Raw genomic sequence first — 12370 nt, forward strand, 5'->3', positions numbered from 1 at the left:
ACAACATGTATATATAAATAATCAGAAAATCTACTTAATATAATATAAACAAAGGATCACATTTTTATATCACAGTTACAATTATTACAAATGAAAAACATTTATATAAACGTGAGATTTATGAATTATTTTTTAAAATAATAATCTTATTTACAGTTTTATTTGTTTAGTTGTTGTACAATAATTATCATGATTTCATGAAAAAACAATAATTGATAGTAATAATTGAATATATAAAAACTTATATGACTACTTAATTAATAAATTATTATACTTATCCTTCAAATGATCTTATACAGGGGCAGACTGGGAATTGTGGGCTATTGCTCCTTTGCCACCCTGGCTAGTTTTCACTTGGTATTTTACAATTATTTGGAATACTACAAGACATTGATTGCATTAGATAACCTATGGAAAATTCGGAGAAAGGTATCTCATCTTTGCTATGTGTATACTTTATTTTAGAGTAATCGGGTAATATCCATCTATTACACACAATACAACGACCCACTAAATTTAAGTATACCCACAGTGTACGAGGTATATCTTGTCTCTTGAATGGTATATTAAAATTATCCATAAAATTGTACAATGACAAATTTGTTAGTGGTTGAACGGTAATTTTTGAATAATCTTCATTATTTTCTTTGTTCAACACATCCAAATAACGACGTATGTACGATTTTTTTTGGCATTTCGTTATGACCATTGGGTTATCTAATAAATTCCATCCAAGATTTTTTCCAAAAAAAAGATTTTGAGGAACATATACTAATGCATTGTGTTCTAGATTGAAGTATACTTTCTCAAGTTCTAGAAGACAGTGAGGTATATATGTCTGAAAAAAAAATCAATCATTTTCTAATTATTCATAGGATTAAAACAACTAGATATATAAATTCAACATTTTTTATAGTTATAACTTGCATGGAAATTGAAATATCATAAAAACACAAAGTACAAATACAGAATATATTTTTAAGTTTGTTTGATATTTCACAATTTACTCAAAAATTAAAGGTTACACACTAGATTTGTTTTGTTGACAAAAAATTTGATTTTTACGAGTTAGAAAAATAAAATAAAAATAAGAACCCGTAAATATTGTCATAGTTATTAAAATAATGTTATCATTAGTTGAGATAATAGAATAATGCAGTTAATTATTAAAAACTATTAAAAGATTTCTGGTATAAGTAATAAACATTTTTTTTTTTATCAAGTACTTACATAAAATATAAATACAATTTTTATAACTACCTAACTATTTAGATATTCACTTTTTCTTTACGTCATTTATTATATTAATTTTCAAATACATATTATAAATTCTAAGTTCTAAATTAATAATGAAGAATAATATATTTTAGGATTTTACCTAAAATCTCAAAATTAATATATTTTTTAAATAATCTTGTGATATATTTTCCAAAAAACTAGAATCAACTAGTATACTAAAGTAATAACGCTGATTGGATATGAAAGTAGATGGTACAATTTACATTAAAAATACAATACATTCAAAAGATAATGTAAAACAATATCATGACTATCCACAGCTAATCAATGTATTGGAGAAAGAAATCACAGAACAAAATCATGGTTTATAAAAGTACATTGTAAATAAGACAGTTAGTAGATATAAATTCACAATATTACCAGTTCATTATATCTTGCAGATAACGAATATAGATTTTTCAGGAACATAATTTCAAATGGCAATCTTTTGAGGCCAGTAGAATCTAAATTTAAGGATTTTAATGTATTGCAAATTGATGTCATTGATATCCAATTCCAGAAGGTATCTTGATTGGTAGGTAGTTTACTACCGCGTATGCTTAGCACTTCTATCGGTAAACGGCCAATTTCTACAGGAATCGTTGGTAAATCACAGTTTTCCAGCCGAAGTGAAGTCAAATGAGTCATGTTTAATATACGCTTATCAAAACTGTCAAGAGCTATACACTGGACAGCTGTTGGATCAAAACGATTAATAATGCGCTCCCGTAATTCATTGACCATGATTTTTCTCTCATCAGCCATAATTCGAATTATATCGTCCAAACAGTTGATGTCCAGTGATTCTATTAGCAATAGTTTATTGGGTTTTTTGAACTCCAATTCTAATTTACCATTGCCAATATTTGCGTGGTACACAAATCTCAGCATGGCTAAGTCGAAGTAGATTATACGTGGTTCCGTAAAACATAAATAGTGTTTGTTATTTATCGTTTGTGTCACCACTCGCGTTTTGAAAGCACGTGCGTTCGACTCCTTTAATTCTAAATTTTGGATTGTAACATATAAAACCGTATTATATTCAGACATTATTATTAAAATTGACGCGCACGTTCACGATTTATAAAATAACGAACAGTAAAACTGACTACTCACTGAGTACTGAGCATTATACGGTCGTCGTGGTTGGGTAATGGGTATTGTCGGTGACACGAATACTGGTGGCGGAGGCTGACCGCCGCGATCCAAACGGATCATTCATTTTTGTTGTTGCCGCCGCCGTTCCGGAACGCAACAATAGACTGAGAACCAGTGTCGGCCTGGCATAAAATGGGGGAATGACAAACTCCTGCAAATGTAGTGTAAACACTGTAAACTCCTACAAATTTAGTGTGATCTCCTACAAAATATCAATACCGCTCGTATCGCTGTAAAAAATATCAGTCTTGCAATATATTAACACATAAAATAAAAATTGTTTGAAAAAAATAATAAAAAATTCAATAAAACAATACTTAGTCATAATCATTAACGTATATTTGTATGGCATACTTTGGAGATAAACTCAAAACGTGATATTTCTCCTCGTATATATTTGTTTTTTTGATTAAGTATGAATTGATATTTAGAGATTGTTTTTGTCTGTCTGTGACTAACTTTACTGCACAAAACGGTGAAAAACGCAAAAGATTCACTAGACTAAACTCAAACAGTACACAGTTATACAAGTAGTACATATTAGTATGTTCTGATGGCAACCCATGCGTCCCATGCATCCCATGCGAGCCGCCATACGACCTCCCGGCCCGCCGCCTGATCCGCTACGTGTGTGACATATATTTACCCTTCATCACCTCACCACAGCCCTACTGGTCCACCACCGCTCGCGTATGTATGCGATGTACATTTACCCTCTCCCCGATCTATATATTTAACCACTACGTGTTTACATCTGATCAGTTATCAAGTTATCATTATCATATTATTGTATACATTAATAGCTATAGTTACAACAACAAATTAATATATACCTATTATTGAATAACATACAACGATATCAGAATCTTCCCACGAAATACTATCATACCTATTAGTGAATAACACGCATTAATAACCAATATATATATATATACTAAAAAATACCCTAATCGCTTACAAACAATAATAATTAAGTAAATACCTATTATTGAATATCATACAATGATATCAGAATCTTCCCACGAAATACTATCATACCTTTAAAAAATCCTAAAACATAATTGAACGGACAATGATATAGAATCAGTCTGTTCTAGACATCTATAATTGTACGCATACGTTGTTCGCTACGTGTTTTCGAAGTCTCCAAGCAATTATTTTACCGTTTACAATAAATTGTCTACTATTTTACAATTATCACTACATGTTTTTCTGTGTTTATTTTTTTTAACATATTATATTTGTTATCAATTTATTCCTTAAACTATATCATTATGTTTAAATGCAATGAATGTTCATCAGTCTTCACCGTGAAACGAAATTTGACCGTTCACCAGAAGAGGCACGCGGGTATATGTTTTAAGTGTTCTATATGCATCAAGACATTCTATAACAAGTCACATCGTAATAGACATGAGAAAAATGTTCATGGTGAGTTTACTTATTTTATTCAATATTAATTTATATCTTATATAATAATATTTATTTTTCATAAGGTATTGTTAACGTTACGGTTAATCGTCAGCCCGCTCAACCGATTGATAGACCGAGCGTTATACAGTATGCACCACCTGCAGTCAATACACCTCAGGGGAGTATTCAGATTGCACCTCAAATTTTTGTCCCCGATACACCTCCCAGTTGTTCGAGTACATCAACTGACATATCTCTATCCGATGATGATATTTGTATGACAGCTATGGACGAATATGAAGTTAATACAGGTTAGTCTATTTTAAAAATTCGTATAAATCGCATGTTTAATTTATTTAAAAAATTTTTATAAATCATAAGTTTAATTTTAAACTTATCAAGTGGTCTGTGAAGCGATCAATGGTATAATAGTTGGAGTATTCCGGCATTGTATCGATCATTTCACTCGTCGCATTCTATAGGGTAATAGTTGGAGTATTCCGGCATTGCACTGGCTGTCAGATCGTTTGATAGGTTTATTTTTTTAAATTATTTTTTTTCAACACGATTTTATACGATATTTCTTTTAATATATATATATAATATACATATATCATAGGTATAATAATATAGGGAAATTAGTTTTTCATTAGATTTATTTATAAGGATTTATTTATATTTAAGATTCTTATACAACTACGAACGTTAACGGTAAACGTGTATCCACCGCCAACACCACGTCAGCTGCTAAGGCAAAGAAGGCACGCATGAGCTTAGTACAATCCAACGAATTCGTTGAGATTTCATCGTCCGCCAACCGTAAAATCGTTTGGTACTACGCGAAAAATATAAATAATATAACGATTTATTCTGAGTTTTTCCGCTCACTCAAGTCTGAGCTTAAAAATTTGATTAAAGTCAGCGTACAAAAACATGCTATTAAATTCAATCTAAAACGAGAGGCAACTTACAGCAGACCAAATATATTAAATTCATCGGAAAATAGAGCGTTTAAAACAATAGCAGTGGAAATATTTATAGACAGCAATATTTCAGAAATTATAGAAAAGGCGATTGTTAAGTTGTTGGATGAACAAGAGACATATAAATCGCGTGGAAGTGGGTTCACATTAGATTCTATAGACGGGTTATTGGTAACCATATATAGATATACTCCGATGGGTGGATCATCATACATAGCGTTACCAGCGTATATAGATAGAAAACGGGGTACAATTAACCCTCAAAACAATGAACAACAATGTTTTAAGTGGGTGATACTAGCGAGGCATGTGACAGGGCAGGCCGTATGTCGAGTTGGAGAAAATTATACTAAACATGAAGCTAAATACAATTTTAGTAATATCACGTTCCCGACCCCTATATCTGATATTGTAAAATTTGAAAAAAATAACGTCAACGTATCCGTAAATGTTTATGGGTTGGATAAAAAATTTCAGCCACTACGCAAATGTATGACGTATGAAGTGTACCCGCTACGTATTGTTGACGATGAGAAGGCTGACCACTTCGATCTACTATTGGTGACGGATGAAGAAAACTCTCATTATGTGTATATATCGAATTTTTTCCGACTCATTCGCGCGCAGAAAACTAGACATACAGGGAGAGTTGTGTTCTGTAAGAGATGTTTCACGTCATTCGATAGTCAAAGTTTGAAATTCAAGTTGGGTGGACAGGCGGGACTGCAACAGCATAAGCTGATTTGTGGTGTACAAAAGCCTATATTACCTTTGATGCCGAAAGAGGGTGAGTGTCTATAGTTTGAAGCATGGAGAAACACTCAGAGACATCCCATAGTAATATATGCAGATTTCGAGACTATACTGATGAAGACTGACGAAGCGAAGGGGAAAAACACAGAGATAATACATAGACATGAAGCGATGAGTTATGGGCTCATGGTGAAAGCGAGCAATAACGTACCGGTAGAGCTATTAGCGAAACATAACATATCAACAGAACCAATATTATACCGAGGAAGTGAGAGTCGACAGGATGTGGCGAGACATTTTGTTAAAACAGTATCTGAAATAGCATTAAACATAGAAAAATTATTGAAGACGAATATTTCGATAAACATGACTATGAGTGACGTTCAGACTCACGAAGCAGCTACACAGTGCAACCTCTGTCGAATCAAGTTCACATCACCCACAGAAATACAGCATCGTAAGACAGCCGACCATTGCCATCTCTCAGGAAAATATCGTCAAGCTATATGTAACACATGTAATCAAAAACTTCAAACACCAATTTTTGTACCGTGCTACTTCCACAACTTATCGAACTACGACGCGCACCTGATAGTCAAAGAACTTGGTCATGACATCCAAGCCATTAGAGTAATACCGAACAGTGAGGAAAAATAAATATCATTCTCTAAATACGTGTCAAATAAATTTTCAATCCGCTTCATAGACACTTTTCGGTTTATGGCATCAGGACTGTCAACTCTAGCCAAAAATCTTGTGACACCGGGTCTAGAGAACTTCAGAGAGACCGCTAAAGTTTTCGATGAAGTCGATATGTCACTCGTGACTCGGAAGGGGGTTTACCCGTACGAGTACACGGATGGATGGAAGCGGTTAGATGAAGTAAGACTACCTAGGAAGAAAGAATTTTATAGCACGTTAAATGAGTCGGGAATAAAGGAAGAGGAATATGATCACGCGAAGGAGGTCTGGGACCACTTCGGTTGTAAGACTTTGGGCGAGTACAGTGATTTGTATTTGAAAATCGACGTTTTGTTGTTGGCAGACGTCTTTGAGAATTTTCGCGATGTCTGTATGAAAACGTATAACCTTGATGCCGCTTACTACTTTACCGCACCTGGGCTGAGCTTTGACGCAATGATGAAATTTACAGGTCAAAAGTTGCAGCTGTTGACTGATTATGACATGTTATTGATGTTTGAGGATGATTAGTATATCAAAATTATTTTTAAAATATATATAATATATATATAATAATCTTATATATATATTTTTATAGGTATTCGTGGTGGATTGGTACAGGCAAGCATGAGGTACGCGAAGGCGAATAATATAAAGACCCCAGACTATGACAAGACTAAGGATAAATCTTGGTTAATATATCAAGACTGTAATTATATTTATATTTTTTATTTTATTTTATTTTCAATCCTAAACTTTAAACTTTATAGGTAATAATCTCTATGGTTGGGCTATGAGTCAGTACATGCCATACGGTAACTTCAACTGGGTTGAATCCAACCTGAACGGACTGAGCGAGATGTCAGCAACGTCAGATAAAGGACGAGTATACGAAGTCGATATCTCATACCCACAACACTTACACGATCATCATAACGATCTACCTTTCCTACTACAAAACGGTATACCACCAGGTTCGAAGGTAAAAAAATTGATGGCAACGTTTCAACAGAAGAGGAATTATATTATTCATTATAGGAACCTGCAGCAGGCAATTGAAAATGGGTTGATAGTTGATAAAGTAAATATTTTTATTTTAAAAGCTTTTATTCATATTTATATAAATAAGTATTTTTTTTTTTTTAGGTACATAGAGTTTTAGAGTTCAGTCAGTCTGCATGGTTAGCAGATTACATTAACTTAAACCAGTGGTTCCCAACTCAACAATAGGCACGGACCACTTTTATAAATTTTTCACCGTCACGGACCACTTCCTGATTTCAACCCTCCCCCCCTCTTTATATTACTTATTTTTTTTATAGTTTTATATATAGTTTATAATTTCTAGGTACAAAATAAAATCAGAAATACAGTTTATGTCGTGGAAAAATATTTTAACTTATTTATTTAAAAATTTAATTTAATAAAAAAAGCTGATACAAATTTAAATTTTACATTTTTTTTTATTTATTCAATGAGAAAAAAATATAACAAATGTATATTATTGAGTATTAATGTGACTTATTAGGGCGCGCTTCTTTTACCAGTTGTGAAATTCTTGGAACGATGCTGTTGCTTAGTGCCAGTCGCATATCATCACTTGAATTCAGACGATTTCGTTGTTTATTTTTTATAGATAATAGTGAAGAAAATCCTTGCTCACATAAATATGTAGTTGAAAAAACTATGAGGAAACGTAATGCTGTTTGCCGAATGTTTGGATATCCCATGGCCTTTTTACACCAAAACTCTTCTAAGTTTGTACTATATTCAAACGAACTCTTCAAGTTGCTGTCGTTCTGAAGATCTATTAATTCATCTTGCATTTCTTCTTGAACATTGTTGACTTCGACAGTGAAAGGATTACGAATTAACTTCTTAACAACATCAGTGTCTACTACACCATATTCTGGAAAGTATCTATCTGGTAAATTCCTCTTTAAGGACTCTTAAGTGTTCTAATACATTATTCTGAATATCTTCTGTAAAACATTTGTAGTGTTCGTCATCAATAAGAACTCGCAGTGTAGGAAATACAGAATAATTTTTCATCTGAGTTTTGTCAATCCAAAGATTTATCTTGCAGACAAAAGCGCGAACTTTATCTTCAAATACGAAAATATTTGCGGAACCTTCAAGTTTAACATTACCATAACCTTGCAGTTGCAAATTTAGGTGATTTAAGTGGCCAAATATATCCGCAAGATATGCAATTTGCATTTCAATTTTTGGCTCTCAAAGTTGCTCATGTAAATAGTTCATACCTTTATCGATTAAAAAAACCTTCAACTCCTCTCGAAGCTCAAATAAACGTGCCAACATATTTCCTTTTGAAAGCCATCTTGTTTCAGTATGAAATAGTAATGTTTCATACTCAGCGTCCATATTTGCACATAATTTTTGAAAAACACGTGTATTGAGTGCACTATTTTTAACAGCATTCACTAACTGTATGGATATTTTCATCGCAAAAGCTAGATCTTTTGGTAATGTTTTGGACGCCAACGCTTGACGATGTATAATACAATGCGTAGTTAATGTGGTTGGATTTTTTTGTTTTACCAATGTAGCTAAACCTGAACGTGATCCGAGCATAGCAGGAGCGCCATCGGTACAAAATCCAGCAAGATTTTCCCACATTAGTTTATGTTTTTCAAAATAATCAAGGATTATTTTCATAACGTCAACCCCTCTTGACGTAGTTTCTAATACTTGTGATAGTAATAATTCTTCTTTTATTGTATTATCTGCACTTAAAAATCGAACAAAGATTAGCAATTGACAACATTGTGCTACATCCGTACTTTCGTCACACTGAAGAGCAAACCAGGGAGATTTTTTTATGAGGCATATAAGCTGTTCTTCAATGTCTTGTGACATATTTCCTTTTCGCGATTTTACAGTGTTATTTGATAAAGGAATGTTTTGTATTTTTTTTGCTGCTTCCTTACCTAAAATCTCTTCTGTGGCTTTCAACAAACACGGTTTGATCAAAGTTTCACCAATAGTATGAGGTTTTTTAGATTTTGCAATTAATAGGGAGATCTCATATGAGGTATGAAGCACTTTTTCAGAGGTTTCAAATCTCGTACCACTTGTCCCAAGTTTCATTTTCTTAAAGTTTTCCTTCTTACCTTCAAAGAATTCTCGAGAACGATCACTAAAATTTGGGTGGACTGTCTTCAAATGTCGTTCTAATTTTGCAGGTTTTAGTGCATCATTACTGAGAACTGTTGTACAAATCACGCACTGTGGTCTTACTTCCTTATTCACTGTAATATCGGTGAAACCAAATTTAATGTATTCATCATTGTATTTTCTTTCAAATTAATGAACAACGCAGTATTTGGTATGTCACTTTATTTACTTAATTTTACTATTTTACTATCAGTTTTTTTTTTTCTAGGGAAGACTATGCAATCGAAAAGGAAAGAAATGAAGATGGAGTTAGTGTCGTGTGAGAGACGATTACAAAGACTTATTAATAAAACGACATTTAAGCATACGACTAGGTATAGTGAAAACCTGAACGCGGTCGCACTGGAAAACAAAATAATAAAATTTGATAAACCTATCTATATTGGTAAATAGACTTTTTAATTTTTATAATATACATTATTAATACATTTATTATATATAAGATTTGCTGTACTTGACATCTCCAAGACGATGATGTACGATTATCATTATAATGTTATGAAAAAACATTATACTGATAATATCAAGCTTATGTATACTGACACAGGTAAATATATTTAAACTATCCTCATGCATCTACATAATATAATAATTTAATATCAATATTACAGATTCATTGATATACCTTATTAAAACCGATGATTTTTATAAAGACTTACTTGACAACTCCAACTTGATGGATAGACTGGATACGGCGGACTTACCTCCTATCCACCCGTGCTACACTACAGCTAGGAAAAAGGTGCCAGGCTTTTTCTCAGACGAGGTAAAAGGACATACGATGACCGAGTTTTGCGCACTACATGCAAAATCATACGCGTACAACATAAATGCAGGAGAAGAGGATGCGGTGAGAGATAAGGACGATAAGGATAAAGTTGGTGGAGAAAATATCAAGGCTAAGGGGGTAAGACAGCATGTGGTTAAAAACCATATGACGTTGGAGGAACATAGAAGGTGTTTGTTTGATGAAGGTAGAGTGGAGGCATATAAAGATAATATATCAATCAGATCGTTCAAACACCAGCTCATGACAATAAAAACAAAAAGTTAACATACAACAATTATGACGACAAGCGAGTGGTATTGATTGATAAAATACATACCTTAGCTCATGGACATTACAGTATAGAGTAAGTTATTAAAACTATATACTTTTCAAATTATTTTACCTTTTAATTTTTATAGGGAAGACGAACCTGGAGAAGCTGAGGAGTAGTCAGAACTTGATTTTGAGGTAGATGGTGAAGGACGTAGATGGTTAGATTTTGAAAAAAGTTTTATGAGAGAGCTTCTTCAGTACAGTACTAAATAATCCTACCACTGTTTTTAAAAATATTATATATATATTCAATTTGTAAATAACACTGTATATATTACTATAATAATTTATATTTACGTTGTATTATATGAATGTAAGCATGTAATTGATAAATTATTAAGATTGATTAATGCAAAAGCCATATAGTTACCTATATATATACATTTATATTTATTTATTGTACACTTTTTTTTCCTATATAAATGTTTCAGATAGGAATCATTGTATTTAATTAAAATATAAATAAAAAAGCAATGTTAACGTATAATATTATTATGTTTATTAAATATAATATATACAATCTCTTTTTTTTTTTTTTACGAATTATTTATATACCATTTTCTTATAGCAAATACTTTATAGAATGTACATTGTTTTGGATTAAATTCCATATGAAAAATACAACAAGGTAGAGTTTCATCGTTACAAATTTGATCCAATCGAGGGTAGCCCAAGTCTTCGATGTTAATGAGTGCAATGTGTGGAATATAGTTCATAAGAAGTTGTTTTTTCTGCTCACCCTTCACGTAAATGCACTCGAATTTCAACGAATTCAATATCCTCCCGAGTTCCTCGTACTCGACATCGCCATATTCCAGAGATAGTTGATGATAATTATGCTCCAACCACTTGTTAGTTTTTCAACTCTTGTTGTCCTGCATAGTTTTTGAATTTTTAAAAATCCAATGTTGAGTTGCCCATGTTTCTGTGTCGATTATAGACATTTCTTTAATAAAATATTTATTTTTTACTCCAAGAACGCATTGAATGTCTATGATGGCCGAACACATTATGACTTGTCTTTATAATGAGATTCAATAGTACTTATTATGTCAGGTAATATTTTTCTCAATTCAATACACATATAGTTTATCAAAACTCCAATACTTTTCACTTGCTCTGCAACTTCTATAGACGATAGTTGTATCGTTTTTATTTGTTCTTCCTGCACATGAATGGATTTATAATTTTCTTCAAGTAAATGCTCGATTTGATCAAATTTATGTGTATATGTTTTGAAAGACTGCTCGATATTTGTTACAATGTTTTTAGTATCACTCGATTGAGAACTACCAAACACGTTCATAGCTAAAGTACGACTGACACTATTTCTTAACATCACATGCATTTATCCAACTATTATGTGTATTATCAAATCCTATCCACTTGACATATATTTGTTTTCCCTTCCTACGTATAATTTTTTCGATTAAATATTCGTTTGGGAAATTGGTCTTGTATATTTCTTCAGAGTAAAAACATCCGGATATAGGTTTACCCATATAATCTTGTAATTGATAAGTAACGGGTAATGTATTATTTATTTTGATAACTTTGAATATTTCCGTAGACCAGTTTGGTAGATAACCTTTTGTAAACACGCCTTTTTGTGTACTGATACGAACGTTATCGCCGACTTTGAATTTAATTTTTACATTATTAATTTTACACTGTTTTATTACCAATGATGCGGGGTCGGAATCTGCCTGTACTGGTGTCATTCCTATAGTCCTATGTCGTGAATTATTGTATTCGTCAAGCAACTTTGGTAAAATTGAAACCCATTCGTGTGAACCACGTGCAG

General features: G+C 32.3%; 1 protein-coding gene and 2 pseudogenes across 1 annotated transcript; 2 read left to right on the top strand and 1 right to left on the bottom strand.

Moving 5' to 3' along the window:
- Nucleotides 1–343: 343 nt before the first annotated feature.
- On the bottom strand, nt 344–2169 carry LOC113559697 (leucine-rich repeat protein soc-2 homolog). The gene is made up of 2 exons (XM_026965443.1): nt 1660–2169; nt 344–838 (listed from the first exon to the last, which is right to left on the bottom strand). Exons 1-2 carry the CDS (start codon nt 2167–2169, stop codon nt 344–346), a joined length of 1005 nt encoding a protein of 334 aa, XP_026821244.1.
- A 1541-nt stretch (nt 2170–3710) lies between these two features.
- On the top strand, nt 3711–5913 carry LOC113559696 (annotated as a pseudogene).
- A 357-nt stretch (nt 5914–6270) lies between these two features.
- Nucleotides 6271–10822, top strand: LOC113559819 (annotated as a pseudogene).
- The last annotated feature ends 1548 nt before the right edge of the window (nt 10823–12370 follow it).

The sequence above is a fragment of the Rhopalosiphum maidis genome, chromosome 3 (genome assembly GCF_003676215.2).
Source record: "Rhopalosiphum maidis isolate BTI-1 chromosome 3, ASM367621v3, whole genome shotgun sequence".
In the NCBI taxonomy this organism is placed as follows: Eukaryota; Metazoa; Arthropoda; class Insecta; order Hemiptera; family Aphididae; genus Rhopalosiphum; species Rhopalosiphum maidis.